The sequence below is a fragment of the Anticarsia gemmatalis genome, chromosome 4 (assembly GCF_050436995.1).
Source record: "Anticarsia gemmatalis isolate Benzon Research Colony breed Stoneville strain chromosome 4, ilAntGemm2 primary, whole genome shotgun sequence".
NCBI classification, from domain to species: Eukaryota; Metazoa; Arthropoda; class Insecta; order Lepidoptera; family Erebidae; genus Anticarsia; species Anticarsia gemmatalis.
This window is the reverse complement of record NC_134748.1, coordinates 6,675,111-6,698,176: the sequence shown is the minus strand read 5'-3', so window position 1 is coordinate 6,698,176 and position 23,066 is coordinate 6,675,111. Positions and strand designations below refer to the sequence as shown.

The following is a 23,066-nucleotide window of genomic DNA, read 5'->3' as shown; positions in this document are numbered from 1 at the left end:
TAAAAAGTACAGTTTTTGTTTGTTAGTTTAATTATGTTTCTAATTTCGGATCTTGCATATCCCTTGATAAATTATGTGTTTGAGGCCGAAATATAAAACAAAATATTTAATTCTTGTAAATACGAACGCACCTTTTCAAAGCTTGCTAGTTTCTGACTGTTTCTGTCATCTGTCTTCGAGTGAGGGTGTAAACATGAGTTACTTTTAGTGCTTTTTTACTTTTATAGTTGTTTTTTACATACTAGTGTAATTGAAAATATGTTTCAAATTGACTATAAATTGTGATCGTTTTCATATACTTATCAATAACTGTTTGGATCCTTTCAATGGCTAGTGACAACGACAAAAGTTCGAATAATCATAACTTGGATGGTTCCCTGAAGAGTAACAAGAAACCAATAAATAGTGGAGGCATCGGTGAGCTCATTCATATATATTTTGCGTTTTACTTGTCTATAAAAGTGTCTAGGAACAAAGTTTGATAAAGTTAAAATAACCTCGTCAGACAGGAGATTGCTGCCATTATAATGTTAGCTTTTGTAGGTACCTAAAACTTCGCAATATGGTCATATTTGCTACTTGTGACTATAGTTACTCTACTACGTTTTAGTAATCTAAATGTTTTTAAGATGCGATATTCACATTAGATTACATCCTAACTTACAATTTTTTTGTAGATGGCAAAGGTTGTAAATAAAAATGAAATACAATGGATTGTTAAAATAATGAAATCTAATAGCAATGTAGAATGCAAAATATTTTCTATTATTAATAATAATTAAAGATAAATACGTATAATAAATATGATACTGGAATAGCACATGTTTTCATTCAGCAAGTAAACTATGGCTGTTTACACTGCCAATACAAATATAGCTGATACTATATTCTTGTTGATGTATATAAGTAGTAAAATTAATTTAAAAAATCTCATAATAATACTGAAATCTAAATCTTATGGCAACACTGTCACAATATTAAGGTATTAATAACTGGGAAGATGATAAACTATCAAATAACTGTTTTTAACAGGAACTTTAGTACACAGTTATCTATATAATATATATCTAGATAGATATGAATTGAATTTAGTTTTACTGAATGAATTAGTTGCTATTTTTGTATTATGTAAGCTGATACATGTGGGATGCACATTATTTAGAATAAATAAGATTAATCATTCAACTGATATGCTTTTCAAGGTGATATATGTTAAGATGCTATTTATATTAAAGAATTACATAACATGTTTGTTATAAATATTTCTAGCCAAACAAAAATCTTTAGTTTAGTCTTTTCATATTAAAATAATAAGAAAAAACTGAAATCATTCATTCATCACAAATTATTATTATACAATATTATAAAACTATATTCTAATATTCGAGAATACCAGATTCTGATCTTGCCCTGAATGAGTGTAATTACATATCCTTGGTCATTTTGGTTCCATATGGGAAAATATACATGTATATGTTTGTTTGTATTACAGTAGAGGTATATAAATATTTATCTAATTTTGTAGACCAGAATATATTAATGTAGCTTTAATTAACTCACAATAAGATTAGTGAGAAATATATTTGTTTATGAAAGTTAAAGTAAATAGGGTTAAAAACACAGAACGAGAGGTTGGTAATATTGACAAGGGATATTCCAAAATAAACATAGGTAGTCCTGCACTAGCTAAACAAAGTTCTTTTCCGTTTTAAAAGCTTAAGGTGTAAGGTTTATAAGTTGTCATCTGAGTTATAACTAATAAGTTATTATTCATTTTATATATTAATTATGTGAGAGACTGATCCAATTTAAATAAAAATTCACAGAGTGGTCAATTTATATACAAAAAAGATTGTTGGCAGTAGGCATAGGCTAGTGATTTTATAATCAAGTTTTAGCCACGTTTTATTACCTAGTTATTCTTATTGTGTAGGAAGTACCACCATCAAAGGATATTGATGTAATCAAAATCAATTTTAAGTTAATGAAACCATATGGAAGTGTTATCAAGAGTCACCTGTAGTTTACTAGGTAGCACTAGAGTACTGTGAATATGCTTTTGAGCCAGTGCATTTAAATGTTCGATGATTCGGCGCGGTCGTCATTTGCCGCACGCGCGGCACTAACCAGTACAGCCATACAAACATTGGTATTCTCTTGTCATATTAAATTTGTCATGTTCTGAGCACAATAAGGGTTGGCGTGTTTTTAAACTGCAGTGTATCGGTTTTTTGAGTGCTTACTCTGGGTCTAGTACTGTCGCAAGTGAGTCATTAATGACTAACTTCATGTCCTAGAATGCGTTTACACGAGATCAATAAGTCAGCAACTTCGTTAACAGATAATCTTTAAATCATTCTGTTTAAAAACCTTAGCTTTTGCTTAAGCAGATGCCTAGTAAAAGGTGGCAAGTGACAACTATTTGTTTCGTAAATAAGATCTTCATTTACAAGATGGCATGGCGACCACCTTAACCATTGCGCCTTAATTAATAGTCATCATTTGCGTACAATTTACAAGAATTAGCTACCTTCAAGTTTTTACGTAATGACGTCATTATTTGACATTGTTGTTCTTCGACATTCATTGTTTGTAAAAGTTCAAATTAATGTTGAGTTTATATTAATAATGTTATGAAACCAAAACTATATTGGGATTCATTTAATTAAACTAGATTTATGTAAAAACTATATGAATATAAACGCGCATTTTATAAACAGTCTTCGTAAACACTCCTTGACTTGTCAAATGACACTTGTCATTGTCGGCAAAATAATAACATTTTATTGTGATTTTTTTAAAGTAAACGTACAATTTTGTGGGAAATTCTAGTAACCTGTCCACAATTTAAAATATTATGAAGAAGAAAAAGTAGTTTCGTAAGTTATGAAGATAATATGGACGTAACATTAGAGGAAAGTACAACTGAGAGAGTGACGGCGTTGTTGCACGAGACTGTGAGAAGGATTTTGAATGAAAAACAAACTCCAGATTCCGTGCAAAAGGATTTGCTGTTTATGTTAATTGTAGTTCTGATGATAGAGAATGGATTTCTCCCGGTCAACGATAAACTAGAAGTGATAAACCTTATGGAAACTTTCAACACAGAACAATTGTCTAAGTGGAAAATGCCGACAGGAATATGTGAAGCTCCCTTCGTGATGTCGGGGTTTAAAAATGTAACATTGAAGCTCCTTATGAGTCCATTAGGAGCCACAGTGCTGGTGAATGTGGTAGCTAATGAACTGAACTTTGAAACATATTCTATTTGTATACCTGTGAGCCGCTATGTTGTTTCACCTCAAGCAACATCAATTCCAATGATATTTCGTGATTTAAAACATTTCTCGATAACATTTAAAAATAAAGTGTTGTCTGCAGTCAAAAGTCGAATACTCACTCATTATGGCTATGCTAGTGCTAGTTTGAGTGGTTTGCCAGATGAGGTGCTCATTAACATAATGTTGAACCTACCAGTGTCTGATATTGTTAACATGGGCAAGACATGTACTAGAATGAAATCAGTTCTTGAAAATCAGAGTCTGTGGCATTTACTCAACAAACGGGATTTCCAAAACGGCTCCGATATAGACATCATTGATTGGAAAGGATTATATATGAAAAATTATGCAGTACAGCAAGATGCAAACATAAGAACAAGGCGCATGATGGGTGGTAGCATGCATGATTATATGGACTACTCAGATTATGTCTCCTATATAGACAATCCAATGTGGAATATCATATTTTGATTTATAAACAATGTTTGTATGTTACAATCATGTTAATCTTAACACAGTGATAATAAAGCATTCAGAATTTGAAAAATCACGATTTATTTGTTTCATTTTATCTGACCATGCAAAACGTAGAATTATATGAATATTTGCCTTACAAAGTTTGTTTGCAGCCAGTATTATATTGTTTTTATATATTACCTAGGTGAGAACGAGGAGAAATCAAATCTGGGTGTGCATCCTGTTGGGAAAGGTGGTCGTCATTTATCTATACCATTTGATACAGCCACAACTAATGGTGATATAAGTGAGTACAAAATCATAATAACTCAGGGAATATTATATCTAATTCCAGTATTCTTTCTTGATGAAAACCTATTCCTAATCCTATCTCCTTTAAAAGCTTATTTTACACTTGTATTGTTCCCAGAAGTGTAATAAATAGCCTTTGTTATTAATTTCTTCTGTAGTTATTTTTGTGGTTAGTTTGTAAACTTTCAATAACAAGGAAACATCAAACAAGGGATGGATTATGTGGTTATGGTATGTTGTACAGAATTTCTCATCTATTCATTCATAAAAGTCAGTTATATCTGTTGATTAACTGACAATATTATAGGGTAGGGTAGGGTAAAAATAACATGTACTTGATGATAACTGAGAAACATAATATTAGGGTAATAATAATATAATTGGTTTGGTGCAATGGTAACTCTTCTTTTATCATACAAGTTCTCTACCTATCTATTTTTCTTTGTTAATGCAGAAAGAGCAAATAAAACAGCAAATATAAAAAATCGAAGTGAAATCTGGAGTTAAAATAGAGATTTCCCACGAAATCAGCATTTAAATTAACATTTAATTTATATTTTAGGTCGTACATTATTGCATGCACTTACGATAATTTATAATTTTTATAAGTTATCTTGTCATATCGATTACGACCGAATACATGGTCAAGCATAGAAATAAAAATATGTTGTTCAGAACGCAAATATTCTAAATTGGGCGTTTACTACATAGACGTATCTGTGTGGTGAACGCCATCACGTAAACGGCACTGTACACGTGTTTGTATGGGGATCGGAGGGCTGCGTCGCGTCGGCCGTCGAGCTTAGAGAAACAGAGAGGGTGAGGGGTGCGCGCGGGAGATGCGCCGCGCAGCCTCCGCTCGCTCGTCTGTGGCGCCGCCATCGGCGAGTTGATGTGAGTTCTGTGTGCTGGACGCCACGCCGAGAGTGATTCGTAGATGTGGGCCCTTGTGCCGTGTTATTTCTTCTGATGGCCTGGCTTAGGTGAACGGCCGTGGAGGGCCCACGGGCGCTGCGCGACCGACCGCCGTGGCGGTGCTACGGACCCATGCTTACCCACAGTCGATCGGACGGCGACTTTCCAGTGTACGCTAGAGGTGAGAGTGTCCTCTCTTTCTGCTCATATTATATCTTATTACAGATTTGTTATTCTAAATCTAATATTGATGCAATTTAATTATTTGGCTATAACATTACTCACATATCATAGGTAGACGATACTCTAAAATGTATTAGAAACTGAGGTATTCTACTCCTATTATCTCGTATAAAAGCTCGGTATAGTTTTCTGTTTGTAGGTAGGTGTCTATTGATGCTATAATAGATAATGTCGGTGAATCACATCGGCGACTGTAATTCGGATTGCCCTATGTGGTGGTATCATCTGTTCACTAATTTTGTATACACTTAGTCCTAGTATCGTTTTGCATCATTGTATTGTAGGTATGGCAGTCACATTAGTGCATAGGAGAGATTTCAGGAATCACAGATTGATATTATTCCAAGATTTTCATTTTCTAACAAAAATGCATTGACGATGCGATACTAAGTTAAGCAAATATAACATAAAATGACTGTAGTATATGTGCAACAATATGTATTTTTTATATAAATACGTAACTCTTGTCATTTTATTTAAGCTTCGTTGATTGCATTATACGCTACATAGGTTTCTAGCATGAAAATATGGTTGGCTTATTTTCTAGGGCAATAGACATCTATTTATAAATAAGGGCTACACGCTTAACCTAACCGAGCCCATCATCAAAAGCGCACATTGTGCTCGTTCAAGCTTGGGATTTTTTCATTTTTAAACTTCGTAAATTCTGATCAATTAGGCACATCGGTAAACCGTGAATTTGGCGATAGTGTCTTTTTATAAAGAAATTGACCCTATCACTGTCACGTGATGTTGTTTTAATATGAAAACAAACATTGTTTACTTTATTACGTACAGTCAAATGCCATCAAAAACATTCTGTAAAAACCTCAAGTCTCGCCGTAAAAAGTTGTGAGATCTATATAATACCAAGTCGATTAATCTATTTAGTCTCTACTTAAAGGACCTTCTGTCATAAGTTATTACGTATGTTCTTATCATGCCAATAAAAAAAAATACCTTTAAAACAAATAGACCGACCTGGCCATCGCATGATTTAATTATTAGTATGTATCACACTACACAGCACGACGAGGAGTTAATGCTCCTGAAATGTTAATGGCGAATTTGTGTTTTCTTGCGATGACCAAGTCGATCTATTTGTTTTAAAGGTATTTTTTTTTATTGGCATGATAAGAACATACGTAATAACTTATGACAGAAGGTCCTTTAAGTAGAGACTAAATAGATTAATCGACTTGGTATTATATAGATCTCACAACTTTTTACGGCGAGACTTGAGGTTTTTACAGAATGTTTTTGATGGCATCTCACTTCTTTTTGTAAAGCAAACATAAGTCCAATTTGTATGGAAAGACGTTTTATTTTTCATAATTCAACATATTTTCCTATGGGAATGTTGTTCAGTTTCATGGGCTAAACACCCTTACCCACCCTATACCCCCTCCCATTATGCCTCATATAGTAGGTACCTATTTACACCTATTTATTTTATTTTCTACAGTAACAATAATTCATTAACTGCAAATGTAACCTTGTAATCTTTTACATTTATATCGGATTACAAAGTTATTGTTGCAGTTGGTGTATTTAGAAAACTGGACCGAAATTAGAAAATATTAAATTTTTCCCATGATTAAGACACTAAACCCTATTTGTATTCTAAATTTTAAGCTTCTAAGTCTGCTAGAAGTACCTTAGACTTTTGATGATCGGTGAGTCAGTGAGTCAGTGAATCAGTGAGTGACAAAATTCAAAATTTTAACAAGTTGTCATTCCTAAACTACTGGTTCAAATTGACTGAAATTTTAAATATACCGTGTTTATACAATGACTTATTGGTTGCTGAAAATCCAGGCTTCTAGTTTTATCCACAACGAAATTATAGGGGTGTCAAAAATAGCCCGAATTGCTTCGAGAAAAGGATGTTACGGCCGTGCCGCTTTTTTTTGCTCGACTTGCGGGGGCACTTCCGTGCCCCCAGATATAAGTGTTACGTATCTGGTAAGACGTCTTGTCACCAAGTGATACTACTTTACAGTGAGAATAGGAAAGTAGCTCATGACATTAGCATTACATCTTGCGTAATTTTATGAATTGTGGGAAGTAGTTTAACTTTATGAACTTATTATTTTGTAAGAAGATGACAAAGAACACTTAAAAGAAGTTTAAATGGCACCGGGCACAGGTAAATAATCCGTGGACGTATATAATAATAAATGTTAATTTTACAGTACTAAATAGGATGTAGGCTTCCAAATTATATAATAAATTAATTGACCTTGGGAATAAGTTGATTGTTATTTGTTGTCACAAAATGCGTACGCTCAAGCACCAATAGAAAAACTTATAGATAAGTAATTCCTATCAGTTACTATCTAATCTCACAAGTCAATGTGTAATGTCTTAGTGTTATTTTAAATTTTAAACTAATAGGATATCTATGCGGTTTTGTAATGTGAATATTTCGTGTGTGCATTGTAATCGTGTAGTTAAGTGTTGAAAAGCATGTCAATATGGATAGTAAAACTCGTAAATCTAGAGCGAGGCACAGACCAGTAGATGATGATACTAGGAGTGACTCTGGAGTCATAGATGGCGACGAGGTGTACTGTAAGTGAACTGTATCATCCATATCAGTTCGTTTCCTTTCATAGTTTAACGACAACGTAGATTTCTTTAATACCACACTACTGAGTTCAGTCTTTAACTCATAGTTACAGCCAGGTTGTTTATTTCGACACATTTTCTACCTATATGAAGTTCTTAATTCCCTGTCATATCACCCCGTTTAACATTCTACTTTAGAACTTCGAGCATAGCTTTATCCATCTCTTGCTGAGCAACTTTTCACTTGTCGACCATTCGAAGTGTCAGAGTCTCAGCTGTGTAAGTCATGGCAGGTTTAAAGCCTTTTCCCTTCACTGCTGCCCTTTCGCTGGTTGGCTTCAACAACTTCGTCTAGAAGCGAATGCAAGCAAAGCCCAACACGGCTATAGCAACGATAACGATATCGCGCAATCGACGAATTGTTAGTGAAAAAGGTATTCGTTGTATATGTCGTACTGCCTTGCACTATTCGATGTAGATTCTTACAAGTTATGGAAATCTAATCCCCTTGTTTTATGGCTCGATGTAGGGTGCAGCGTAGACTGCAGATTCTAATTGAGAACAGTCACATTCACGACACGGCTTGCCAAAACAATCTATAACAATGCAAGCTTGTAACCAAAAATTATGAGATCTAAGATTGAATTAGCCTTTGATTTTCTAGTTGTATGGCGTAGTCTCGTATCTTCAACAAAATTCGACCGGTTCGGAATACATAAACGTAGAGAAAATAGCAATTATTTCACTTGATCTATAAATAAATGAAATCAAACGTCTGGTCCGAGCCTATTCTGTTAGATTGTCTTATCTAGGCAATAAAAACGTAAATCACCAAGCGTGTAATCATATTTTTAATTCATCTTTGCAAAATAAATAGACTAACTGTACAGTAACGTTATGTGCTTTACAATTAATATCATTTCTTAGTTATTTTTGTCTGATCTACTCCTTTACGTATAGATTTAAAATGTATATGAAATATAACTAACTATATGGAATAAGCCTCGTTGAAATCTTATTGGTTAACCTATTATAGTAGTATGTACATAAGCAGCAATATTTTTTCTAAGATCATCGTGAAGCCGAGAATGCAAAGATCTCTCTTTTTCGGAATGATTTACGAGTATGGTATAGGCTTCTATCAAACTCTGCACAACCAGCATTCGAAACTATTCTGGTTTATTCAAATAACAAACAGTTTTTACACCTATTTCCGAAATTGCATTTACGTTTACGGTAACTGTCTGTAGATATACACATTTGTCGCTACTCAAAGGATAGTGTTCAATAATATCAATTCTCGACACGGTCACATCGCATCCCCAGTAATGATCAATCGCGCATCTGAATAAGTAATTCATCTACACACGTGTACATACGTGTAATTACATAGAGTTGCACATTGATATCCGAATCTCATTACGATTGTATCAATTTCACCCCTATGGACACATAGGATTGAAAAGTTAACTAACGAGAGTACTTAGTGTAGATACTACAACTTGTTTCAAATATTTTTAGGCCGAGTATACAAGCATCAACGTCTTTCTACAGCTATTTACTACATGTCAGATGAATTAAACAGCGTAAACTTAAGAATCGCAGACCGAGCTTAAATTTTTTCCTGCCAACAACCCAATTGGTGTGTCCAATTCTAATGTGCTAACTGACTTGGCCAGTAAAAGTGTTAATCTTATTTTAAATTACGTGCATCATTGATGGTATGATTAATAAATATGTTTACGTCTCACGATGATGCTTAGAGCTGTATCATTGCAACAATTTATCGGATCAATGGGCATAATGACACTAAACTGTAATGAAAAGTCTTATTAATATATCGTTATTAAGTTATTTTAATATTGAAGTTAGTGAGACGTATTAATAGGAATCTTTTTAGCTCTAAGTTAAACGAAATGTGACGCAAATTATTTATAGTTTGTTATAAGGGTGTTGTATTTTTGTGTAATCACCGATGACTTTTACTAATTATTATTTGTCATCTATCTTTGCAGATAAAACAGAGAGACATGGATTACCAGGTTTTTATTTATATTAATTGTTTATGCATGAAATAGAACGTTACCCTTTAAGCCAATGTTGCCATCTGACAATGGAAACATCGGCCTTTATTCGACGTAGAATATGTTCAGCATTTTACCCCTTTCTGTAATGTTTAATGCAACTCAATAAATGTAACGAACTCATGTTCTTAGAAACCACTCAATCCTGCGCGATTTCCTTTCACGATGGTCAATACAATGATTGTATGTGCCATATTCAGTTCAAGATTCATTTCACTTCCGTAGTTTAAAACATCGCTCATATTAGATACTGTTGCTTAGTAGATATGCTTGGAAAACATACATTTTATACCTAGTTATCATATAGATAATACTAGTTAATTTCATGTCTTGATTTTCATTGTGTTGATTGATAAGTTATCAATTTAACATTATTCAAGTGTGACACTTGTGATGGTCATGCCATCAGTCCTCTACTGCAACGTCTGCAATCACAGCGCAGAGAGTGGTCTTTAAGTATTATCAAATCCACTTCTAGTAGCAACTGCGACCGTCATAAATCAAGTCTCGTAACTTCATTTCCAGTTGCAAATGAGAATTTCCCGTAGATCGTTGATTTAACCTGCTTTTTCCTATTACGTTAGTGACTGTAGCTCTAGAGTGCATTTTCAATATAAAAATTGTTTATTTAGATGACGCGGTGTAATGGACCACAAGCTGGACGCAGTGATTAGATGCATGAGTCGTTGCCTGTGATCCCTCCATAGAATTGTTCCTACGATCTAATATATCTATAAATGTTTGTAAAAACTTTCATATGTCTTAAAGGTTTAAGATTCGAAGACTCTTCTGAGAGATAATAAATTTTGACAGAATAGTACTGTAGTAATGACTTAGTTGAATCTAAATTGACAATTTTAAAGGCAATCGGTTTGTCGTGTCTACACACATTTTGTTCTATGATAAAAATATAAAAATATCATCTTGTAATTAGCAATACTTACATCATTAGTATAAATACATTTTCTCTCAGTGCTTGTTTCTGTGCATTTCTCAGACTATTCGGGGCTTAGGATATAATCTACGCTGCGCACTGGTCAAGGACAAATTAGTTAACCCAACCTGTAATATTTACCCACGGTTCATTACTTACCTTTCACTTTTCCCAAAAAAATATCAATTATTATAACTTTATTTTTCTTAACAATTATTTTGTATTCTCATTTTTTATCTATATACCCTATAATATAAAACTAAAGCGACTGTTTGTTCGTTTGAACAATCTTATCTCGGAAACTGGTGAATTCTCGAATTGTTTTTTTTTTAATGGTCCATTGATTACAGAAGGCTATCGAAATAGGAGTAGAGCAGTGAGAACGGGGATACTAAAGTCCACGCGAACGAAGTCGCGGGCAGTCATTCATCTAAAACATCAATCGTTTTAACATTGAATGAGTTGGTATATCGTATCTCATAAAGGTAAACATGGTTTATCGCGGTTTGATGTATTGCGACATGGTGTACTGCGCCATGTATCTTAGAAACGTGTTTTTACAACAGTTTTTCTATAGAATGTACTACCAAAAATTATTGACATCATAAAAGCACAATATTTAAAGCAGCACGTCTCTCAGGGTCTCTACTTTAACTTCTTTTAAATAAAATATACATTTAAAATCCTTAATTTTTTGAAAATTATGCTGATCGAAACCACGCTTGAGTCAAAATAACTGGATATTCTCTGTAGAGCAAGTGTAGGGGTGCGTAAAGATCAAGTTTTGTGTGATGTTGGGTGTCTTGTGTCCAATATTAAAAAGTGTTTTTATTGACCAATTTATCTAACTATTTACTAGGTTAGAACAGTAGGGTTATTTAAGCTTAACTTGCGCTATTTATAGCCAATAGCTTTACAAATACTCTTGTAGGCTTGTGTAGCACATTCTAACAGTTTATAACAAGCCAATTAACTGTCCGACTCTATTATTATGCTTATCTACTAATTACAGCCCAAATCGAAATAGTTGTTGGTAAATAATTCAAACTACTGTCTCAACGGAGAATTGTACTCATTTACACGGTGCAACGCTGCACTGTAGTACAATTCTGTACAGTCGGTGCTTTCGGTATGATATTCAAAATGTACAGCAAAAATGATTTCACGTTACAGGAATATTGTTTTAAATTACTTCATACGTTTCTGACGTGACTTCCTCCTAGTTAAAAATATATCATATTCTTGGTAATAGTATCAGACTTTAACCCCGATCAAACAGAACAGTTTTCCTGTTTAAATATTTTAATAATTATATGATGTTCTCCTAGCCGATATTCGGCCACAGCGGCCAATATCATTGAAACAGCCCAGTATCGAGGACTTTGTCTATAGTGTCCAAATGTGTTTTCAATACACAGGTACACACTCTATGCCATCACTTTCATAGTCCCGTGGGACGGATAACCGACACGGCCAGTGAGAGGTCAGGCGCAGGACTGACGGCCTTACGTGCTCTCCGAGACACGGAGGTCTACGACCTGAAAGTCCTAATTCCGGGCAGTCCTAACTTTTGAGAAATTCTGAATACTAAAACTCAGAAATCCTGACCTTATTCTCTCCGAACTTCGATTCGAACCTGAGACATCCGCGCGGCAGTCGCATATACTACCGGACCACAGAGACTGGGGTTGTTAAATATAGTATGTGTTGTAAAATACTGTAATTTTTTGAGAGAATAAAGGCCATCGTGTTTTGGTTAAGATCTCATCTGTGGCGCAGGCCGCGCAGGTGAAGCAACACACTTGCGCGACATGCTTGTAATTATAATTACACCTGTCATTTTACACAGCCAGCTACTGCCAGTAAAACACGTCTGCATCTGACTTTTGAGTGATAAATGAGCATGAAGGTTTGTTGTCTTTTTTGTCAAAATGCAACATTACGGTACGTTCACAAGCCGCGAGCAATTCGCCAGGAACAACGTTATATTCGGTTGGTAGAACTGGATAATTAGGATTAAAAATCTTAGGTTTTTGAAGAACGCTTTAGAGTTTATTTTGTTGCTTTGCAATCTACCACAAATATACAGACGTATTTTAACAACGCTCTCGTGTAAATGTAGAGTCGAACTCTAAATTACTTTAAACTGATTCCCACAAGGAGATATAAATTAGTAAAGAACAATCATCGTTTCAAAAAAATGTTTTGATGACACTCAAAAATAAAATTGCAGTAAAAAGATGGTGCATCAAGAAGTACATAATTTTTTGAATTTATATTTTTTAAAATATTAGTTCATTAAATTATATTATCTGCATATTTTTGACTTATCTTCTGTTATGTCTTTGAGGTTTCATGCACTAGAGCGGTCCAAATTAAAAACTGCTGAATCTAATTTATAAATTATTTTTTATATTTACTTGGAGAGAGTTCGCGGGTTAATGTTTAGGTTAAGGTTAAGTTGAAAAAATAATAGATATAAAATATAATAGACTACAAAAGTAGTTTTGTTTGTTTTATGATACGATTTACCTCTGCTACCTTTTTTTTGCTTCCTGTCATTGATGAGCCTCGTTTTGAATGTGATATAGTTTTTGGCTTTCATTCTATTATGGGTACAAGCAAGTTATCGTCATATCAATATCCCTATTGTCCTTTCTCATGGCCGTATAAGTTTTCTCTTCATATCTATCATAATGAAGTCGCGGTTTGCACCAATATGATGAGTACACCGGTTTATAAATGTTGTTCGCAAAAAAAAGGAACAAACTCCTACATAAAGTGTACTGTACAATATCTGCGTACAAATGTTACAATACAAATAGAGCAAAACGGCTTCATACTTATGGCGGGCAAGATTCTGCCACCGGCGTACCCCAGTCCGTTGTAGGTCTGTAGAGCCGGTGTTGACGGTTGACGTGAAGGCGCGCGGCGCGGACGCTCGCCAGTTGTCTCACCACGACTACGTAGTGGAGAGGCGAGTCGAGTGCATTGCAACATGCAGGAGGGACAGAGGCAGGCAGACGGGCCCCCACTCTGCCCCGCGTAACCGTCCGCCCGCACGCCAGTTTGCCGCTGAGCGTCTCTAGCGACGCAGGCATTTCGCAATGAATTCGTCATGATCGCCGGTATCCGCGTCGGTTTCTCATCTCGTGTGCCTTTGTTTAGTGTTCATTGACAGTGTAATTGGTATTGTTAAAATGGTGAAGATGTCGTCTGTACGACATGGCGCCGCGTAGTTGACATGTCGCTGGGCGCGCCGGTCCAGGCGGTGCGCGGAACTAGGACCAACAGCCTCGACCAACTCGATTTTCAGGAGCGCAGGCAACTGATTGCGAGCTCGTTATCTCTTACTGACTTCTTACATGTCGGGGCTAAGGAGGTAGCAGCAGTCGCCGGTCAGTTCCCCTTCCCTTTTTGTCTTTGTACGCCCAGCCACAGCCACATTCCTAACAATAGCTTTGCGAAATTAAAACTACGTGTATAACGCAGTACCCATTGTACACTACACATACACACGTTCATTCTTGCATGGAATTATAATGAAAATTCTTTATTTCAGTCACAATGTACAATGTTGTTTAAGACTGTGCTTGATTTTTAGTTTTTGTTCGTTTTAAGCGTTTATTTTTTTATTTTTGTCTGTCCCAAACGTATGTAGGATAAAGATATAAAATATGTCATGTTCATACCGGGATAATGATAACCGAGCCGTTTTAGTCCAACTCGAACAATGAATGATATTATTACCGCCATCACGCTACCTGCAGGAGTGGTTTGGGTTAGTCACGAGTCACGATACCAGCCTATTTTTCGTAAGCTCTCGCGTGTCATGTTTTTATATTTTGAACATCATTAAAGCCAAATGCTGCTAGTTGCTGCTCTTGGTGTTCATTCTTGGAAACTTTTACGGATAGTGTAAATGTAAAATATTGATGGTTTTAATAGTCTTTAAAAATAATATCATAACAAACACTTTGCATCATACATCATCATACGTAATTAGAAAAAAAAGAGAATTCAAAGTAAGTAATTAAGTTTATCGTATTCTATGCTAACATGTAATAATCCCGCTCGTGGACAGTGCGTTAGATCGTTATCATAACAGTTTCTTTTCTCAGTCACAAGCTTAGCATAGGTCCAAATATAGGAAGGTAAAGGATCTCGGAGTTAACCTTAAGTTTAAACTTGAAATCACGTTGAGGCAGGTGAGGCCACTCTTAAGGTTAAATATCATTGATCTTATTTAATGCTTGTAGAGTCACGCTAAGACATAAAGTGCGTCGTAATTTTAACTAAATTATCTAATTCCCTTGAAACCATTAGGTGTCTGTTTATACCATTAATGTGTTTGATAATAAATACATTTGTGTTGACGATATTGTAGATTTGATTGTACATTCGTACATTTGAATGCTAATTTATGGCATGTTAAATAGTTTGTTTCTTCTTAGATACGTTGTTTTATTTACTTGTTCGAATACAAAAGAGGCGAAGCTGCGGAGACTGATTTTACTCACGTTTTCTCATAGCTTGAGCCTAGAGTATCTCTTTACTTCACATGTGTATCGAAAGTGAAAATGTCAATATTGCACTCACTTCTATAATTGTATTATGGAAGAGTAGCTACTTCAATACCTTGGCACAGGTTGCTTCACATATTATAAAGAGATTTAATTAACTCAAGACAAATAAGATCCTTCGTCCTTCACTTCCACAGGAATATGCACAATCATAGAGTCACTTATAATGTCATGGTTGTTATTTTAATACCCCAAGATTGATTTCCAACAAAAATGTTGTGTTATGTTAAAGAAGATAAGATCAAGTCGAAAGTGTAACCAACGCTTTCGAGCTGATCTTATTTAGATTACAACAGAATTGTCTCCGTACTTAGAAATTCAACGATTTTTGTTAGAAAGTTTTCCATGTTTTGAAACAAGCATTCTACCACTTCCGCAAGTGTTTTGTGAATGTTTTTACTATGTGGTGTATAGTTGTGGCGATGTAGTGATATTATCTCGTATTATTCACAGCTCGATGATGTCACATTCCAGCTCTCGCTGCTTCATCCATATAGGTACCAACAATAACTGTATTGGGAATATTTTAGAAACTTTTTAATCCGATTTTAACATCAGTATTTAGATATGTTTCTGGTAGCCTTACATTTTACCATATTAGGAGTCAATCGTTGAGGCATTCGGAGGTCTACATTGAACGTAATATTTATTTACGAACGATGTACTTACTACGTACAAGTGAGTGAGTGCGTCCTCGTTGATTGGCCCGCCCTAATTGAAGTCAACGTTAACATTTATTTACTGACGAACCACAGAAGGAATATTTTAAACCAAATTATCGAGACATGGCTGAATATATTTGTATTGTATTGTTATGCATTCCTAAGAGCCTATTGTTTTTGTTGTGTGAGTGACGCTTCTAATCAAAAGGTCATTGAGTATCAAACTGCAGACTTCGTCCCACACATTGATGTGATTGAAATAATATAATATTAATATAGTATTTATTTTCAATATAGACTCAAGCATATAACAACGCAGTAGGTGCATGATGGCAGCATATCGTCCACATGTAGTAACTAATGTTCCTTTGTTACCGCAAGTGACACTCGAGGAGCATATTAACTATGGCATTCGTTACGCAAAGGTGCTATTCAATCATTGCTTACTTGCTTGAATGATGTTTGAACACTCACTTATTGTGTCGTCACCGATAACTTTATAATAAACATTTACACATTCTTGTAAATTGTTAATTGTAGTAAGCTCTCTTTTTCAAAGAATTAACAAGCTGAAGTGGTATTTTAAAAATGGGAGAACGACAACAAAATCTCCCGAAACATCATTTGTATGGAATGAATATGGCATTGAGTAGCATTACGTCACTACACTAGTAATAGCAATCATATCTATGCCATCAAAAACATTCTGTAAAAACCTCAAGTCTCGCCGTAAAAAGTTGTGAGATCTATATAATACCAAGTCGATTAATCTATTTAGTCTCTACTTAAAGGACCTTCTGTCTTAAGTTATTACGTATGTTATTATCATGCCAATTTAAAAAAAAATACCTTTAAAACAAATAGACCGACCTGGCCATCGCATCATTTGATTATTAGTATGTATCACACTACACAGCACGACGAGAAGTTAATGCTCCTGAAATGTTAATGGCGAATTTGTGTTTTCTTGCGATGACCAAGTCGATCTATTTGTTTTAAAGGTATTTTTTTTTAAATTGGCATGATAATAACATACGTAATAACTTAAGACAGAAGGTCCTTTAAGTAGAGACTAAATAGATTAATCGACTTGGTATTATATAGATCTCACAACTTTTTACGGCGAGACTTGAGGTTTTTACAGAATGTTTTTGATGGCATCTCACTTCTTTTTGTAGAGCGAACATAAGTCCAATTTGTATGGAAAGACGTTTTTTTTTATCATAATTCAACATATTTTCCTATAGGAATGTTGTTCAGTTTCATGGGCTAAACACCCTTACCCACCCTATACCCCCTCCCGTTATGCCTCATATAGTAGGTACCTATTAACACCTATTTATTTTATTTTCTACAGTAATAATAATTCATTAACTGCAAATGTAACCTTGTAATCTTATACATTTATACGGGATTACAAAGTTACTGTTGCAGTTAGTGTATTTAGAAAACTGGACCGAAATTAGAAAATATTTGATTTTTCCCATGATTAAGACACTAAACCCTATTTGTATTCTAAATTTTAAGCTTCTAAGTCTGCTAGAAGTACCTTAGACTTTTGATGATCGGTGAGTCAGTGAGTCAGTGAATCAGTGAGTGACAAAATTCCAAATTTTAACAAGTTGTCATTCTTAAACTACTGGTTCAAATTGACTGAAATTTTAAATATACCGTGTTTATACAATGACTGATTAGTTGCTGAAAATCGTGGCTTCTTGTTTCATCCACAACGAAATTATAGGGGTGTCAAAAATAGCCCGAATTGCTTCGAGAAAAGGATGTTACGGCTGTGCCACTTTTTTTTGCTCGACTTGCGGGGGCACTTCCGTGCCCCCAGATTTGTAATAAGAGTTTTGGCATTTTTTCATAAATTCCTCATCAATTCAGTCATGTTTGAGGAAAATTCGGCCAAGTGCGAATAGACCTGTCGTGTTCGCATGCCTATGTTTATATTGACATTAAAACAGAGCAAGTTATAAAAAAGTATTGCATATTTGTTGTATGCATTAATTAGTATAGTACTAAGCTAACTTTGCTTAACAGTCAAGTTGCTATAGGCTAGTAAAAATGCACGACTGTCAATACATGTCGTATCAGTGATCTATCTTGTTTAACGGCAAGGTCTTAGAAGGTAAGGACCTCAAATCTTAGCAAGGTGAGAAGTGAGGACGCGAGGTGCGTTGGTGGGCTCTGACAATTACTGTGGGCGTCACACCGTCGAAGTGACTCATAATTGCCGAACTAAACGTTATTCCCATCGCACCCATAACTCCTTTAAGGCTTCATATTTATTTAATGGTGACGATTATTCATATTCAAGGCTGCCTCTTCCGGATATTTGTGTACGTATCTGAAATGACAGTCGTGTGATTATCCGCACATTCTATGTAAATCATTAAAATATATTTTTTACTGTAATAACGTAATCATATTGTTATTATAATAACCTCGATGCATGCAGGAACACATTGTGATGATAATATATTAGTTGTATAGCTTGCGTGTCATCGTTCGTGAAATATTTTCTTGCAATATGTACTTGATCGCTTAGAATGTTCTACTAAAAACCGTTTCAAACTGTTGGTGTATATTCTAAGTAGATAGACAATTTGTTTTCCTTACTGATAAGGTAATGGCATCGTTGAAAATGAATTGTCTCTTATCTGTGGACAGAATTCCTTCGACAAATATTTTTAGAATGTAGACTTAGAGTTTATCGCACACGTCCTCCCGTGCAGAGTTTGAATTGTATAATTATTTCGGTTTTAAATTGTAACGCTATTTCCTTGTGACTTCGTTAAGTATAAGTTAGGTATTATAACAGTATAACACGAATAAGAGTTAAGAATACAATACAGATTTAGGTGTTACTTCCTTTACTTTATTTACGCTTCAGGAATATTTGTTTCAAATCATATTCTGACCTATTTATTCATCTGTGACCTGAAAGATGTAGATATTACCTATTTTAAGTCTCTGCTCGCAAATAATCTGCAAAAATGTTTATCTTTCCCGTAACTCCCTGACTTAACTTTGACTAAAAAGTTATTTATATGATAAAGACGATGTCATACCTACTTCTATGTTTTGTTATGCAAAAGTTGCATTGTATTTTATTAAAGAAATAATGTAATACAATTTATTTATCTAAGTGTTACATAACTATAATTAGCGTCTTCGTTGGCAACATGTCTTGAATTGCCAGCTGATAAATTATTATTTTATTATGTTCCAACAGAGTTGCATGATTATACTTCCCCGAGTTATCATTTTATTCAGTTCAAGTTTTTGTTCTGCGTTTCTTGGAAAATTGAAGTTGAAGTTATTTCGACTCGGCACTATAGACGCCACCGGCATATCAATGATTCGCTTGTGTACTTTGTTATGCATACCTTGTAAGTCCTGCCTTTCTCGTGATCATCCTATCCTGTTTCTTGATTATTCTCACTTAGAATTAAGTGCTTACTTATTTTGTTATATTATTATACGATTCCATTAATAAAAGTTTCTCAATATCGCACGTATAGTGCACAAATAGTTCGGAGAATTTCAGTAACATGTAACTGAAATTAAAAGGAATGCAACAAAATACAAATGTCATGAAATGTATAGATTTGTGGTCTTGGCAGCCGCGGGAAAATTTCTCTTTTGTAGGTATACTTAGTTCTCCTTGGTATTGTGTTGTGATAGGCGCGGACAGTTCATAACAATAGACTCTCGACATAATGGGGCCATTGATTGTGTGGATGTATCACGAATGTGTGTGTAGTGTGTGTACTATTCGTACCGATACTGCTGGAGTCTATTTTGTATTGATGCTCTTTCATGTGTGTATAACTATTTGTTTTATACAACAAAGTGGAGTACGCTAACTGTACCTACTTTATGCAAAGTGTATTATGTCTCCTTAGTTTCAAGGTGAGCATCACATAAGCTCTATGTAAAGAAAAACTACAGTTAACGTTTACCTAAATTGTTAAATGGTACTAGGTTTATGATTAATCAAAACAAATCAGACGTACCATATACTTACCTACTAGGACTCTATCTCAATATCAGCCAAGGTACTAGATGCTCAGCAGGGTGAATATATTTCTACTCAATCTAAGCAAATAACACAAAAAGAATGACAGAACAATAAATATTTTTTTTTTTTTTTTATCTAGCCTGTTTCTGTATCCCACTGCTGGGCAAAGGCCTCTCCCCTAGACTTCCAGACCCCTCGGTCGCTTGCTGCTTCCGGCCAATCTTCCAGGAACGCGTCTATGTCGTCCCGCCATCTCCGTTTGGGCCTTCCCCGTTGCCGCCGACCATCTTGTGGCACCCACTTCGTGGCTATATTAGCCCATCTCTCAGGGTGCATCCGGTGAACATGTCCGGCCCAATTCCACTTTAGCCTGGCGGTTTGTTTGCCCACATCGGTAATACGCGTTTTGGAGCGTAGTGATGAGTTCCGGACGCGATCCGTCCTCTTTACTCCAAGAATGCTACGCTCACTACTCTACTCTCTATACGCTATATATTTTCTAAATCTATATATATTTTTATTGTTGCAGCTAAGAAACAAAATGGTTCAGCGGTACGCACGAACAGTTTGGGGTCGGGCGCGCGCACGCCGCCAGCAGAACGAACCAAGTCCAAATTCTCAGCATTCGGTAAACTTTTTAAGCCATGGAAGTGGAAACGGAAAAAGAAATCAGAAAAGTTTGAAGCTGCTTCTAGAAGTGAGTTTATCTTAGTTTTACTTATCTCACACCACGAGGTGATAACCGGTCATTGTGATAACCTGCCACGATTCATAAAGGTAGATAGATTATAACTAAACAATACATAATCTATATTATCTGCCGTTCATATCCGCCTCGGTTATAAGTACACGTATTTTATGAAAAATATATTTTGTTATAACTAATAACTAATTGTACAACGTGTGATGTAGATTATTCCCTTTTGTAACGATGTATCAGTAGAAATAACATTAGAATTCATTGATCAAATGGTCAGATTAGATCAACACATTATCTTATCAGTAAAAATTGTTTACGGGTGTACAACGTGTGTCATATTTATAAAGAAATACGGATATACGTAGGTACTTTTTTTTGTAGACACATTACTAATGTTGTTTGTTAATGTTTGCAGCTTTAGAGAGGAAGATATCCGTCCGAGCAAATAGAGATGAGTTGGTGCAGAAAGGCATACTTATGCCTGAAAGCCCAGTCACGCCTGTACCCGAAGCCAGTAAGTCTTTTACTTTCAAACATTTTTAATCCGGAAAATCCAATCCACTTAAAATTTTATGAACAGCCACGATTTAACCAACTGGCGCAGAAAATTCAATCATCCTTTTGTGAATTAAAACGAGAACTAAATATGTATAAAAAGTTAGCGTGCATCGCAATATTGACAGAGTATTTACGCTATTCGCATTTATATTCAAGTATGTCATTAGCCGTGTGCTTGCTATCAGTTGAAGTAAGTACTGTTCATTCGACCGAAAAAATAATGACGCAAATATTTGTTCTATGAGTTCGTAATACCATGAGATAAAGGGATTTGCTCAAATTACTAATTATAATTTCTATGAAATGTGACTTTTAATAATATTAGGTAAAAATAATATTAGGTAAGAATAATATTAGGTAAAAATAATATTAGGTTAAAGGATAACTAGGAAATTCTGTTCACGTATTTACTACTGTTAAGGCAGTGGTGACTAAAGTCCCGCGGGGAATTCCGCTATCGGTCGATAGGGGTGTTTCACGTTATTTGTGGGGCAAATTAAAAAATATAACCCTTCATACGCAATTAGGTTATACCCGCACTTATGCCCGGTTTCTGAGGTACATTTAGCGGTAGTTTATCTATTCAGTTTGTTTTTTTTATATGAATTTAAACGCTATTGGAAAGATAAACTACCGCTAAATGTACCTCAAAACTGGGGGTTAGAAATGAATTATAAAATTGTATCTTATAAAGAAACAGTGCACTGTTGCGAAACAACTTTACTTGTTGTCGCTGCAAATCATGTTAACAAGAGATTATGTTGTATGGCTGTACATAATATCAACCTTATAAATATAGGTTATGTAAAGTGCAAGAACACGCATAAGAACACAGTTACAGTAGAATATTATGTTATTTACGTTATTTCCAAAACGGCATATCTCATATTACAGAGACATCAGACATGTGCCGTTTTCAAAATTGCATATAAGTTTAGAATTATCACGAACTTTTCTCAGTTTCAAGTTCTACATTTCCTTAAGTCAATAACTAAGAGTTATTTCAAAAGCCCCAGTATAATGCGTTATCCAGGATAAGATATAAATACCTGCATTGGTTTTCCCTGATGCAGGGTTTGATTCTTTGAATACCTCTTTAGTCCTTTGATTGAGGAAAATAATGACTGTTTATTGTATCCGAAGGCTCGCAATTTTTTAATTGGCGTCAATCGATCATAAGCTGTGATACAGTTTGTAGAACAATATTATGAAATATTGTCTTTATTGTGTAAGAAACCGCGATATAATGCGGAAATAAATTAATTTACTTTTACAAAATCGAATAATCGTTAAAAGTGAAATGTAATAATTCGCAGCGTAAAATTAGTTTGTTATACAGCATTTGACTGAGGAATCATCGAGTTTTCCGAAAAGACAATTTATAGTCCGTGGCCGTATAGTACTTTCTACAAACATACATACATACATAAAATCATGCCTTCTCCCCGAAGTGGTTGGCAGATACTAGGGAACGCCACTTGGTACCATCCTTTACTTACTTTGCTTCATCCGTGCATCTTGTCATACAGGATCGCCTGTTACGAGTACAACGCAACTGACCCTTTTGCAAGGCAAATATTTTTTATAAACGTAATAAAGTTTAATCGTGATACCTATTAATATGAATACCCAAAGCTTTAAACACACATTAAAAGACTATATGTATTTGTCTCCCATGTTTGGCTTTTCTAAGAAAAGTAATATCAATCAGTAACGTATTTCCCGCCGCTTCAATTTCAA

At 34.9% G+C, this 23,066-nt stretch overlaps 2 protein-coding genes across 11 annotated transcripts in view; both read left to right on the top strand.

The window, feature by feature from the left end:
• The first annotated feature begins 168 nt into the window (after positions 1-168).
• The window catches only part of LOC142972337 (phosphatase and actin regulator 2), a 50,171-nt gene continuing 27,273 nt past the window's right edge, over positions 169-23,066 (top strand). For 4 of the 10 annotated variants that reach the window (XM_076113369.1, XM_076113368.1, XM_076113364.1 and 1 more), the window contains exons 1-5: positions 169-417; positions 3,943-4,044; positions 9,794-9,820; positions 20,598-20,765; positions 21,184-21,282. In XM_076113369.1, coding sequence (XP_075969484.1) covers positions 327-417; positions 3,943-4,044; positions 9,794-9,820; positions 20,598-20,765; positions 21,184-21,282 — 487 coding nt within the window. In that variant the 5' untranslated portion in view covers positions 169-326. Of the gene's footprint in view, positions 418-3,942; positions 4,045-4,958; positions 5,146-7,628; positions 7,782-9,793; positions 9,821-13,795; positions 14,195-20,597; positions 20,766-21,183; positions 21,283-23,066 lie in introns of those variants that run through there. The other 6 variants (XM_076113366.1, XM_076113365.1, XM_076113373.1 and 3 more) reach the window with 5 other exon arrangements.
• LOC142972338 (F-box only protein 7-like) lies at positions 2,733-3,831 on the top strand. The gene has a single exon (XM_076113374.1). It carries the CDS (start codon positions 2,898-2,900, stop codon positions 3,750-3,752), a length of 855 nt encoding a protein of 284 aa, XP_075969489.1. The 5' UTR covers positions 2,733-2,897; the 3' UTR covers positions 3,753-3,831.

What these genes read in the sequence shown, in the direction of transcription:
- LOC142972338 (XM_076113374.1), top strand. Translation starts at nt 2,898, where the DNA reads ATGGACGTAACATTAGAGGAAAGTACAACTGAGAGAGTGACGGCGTTG.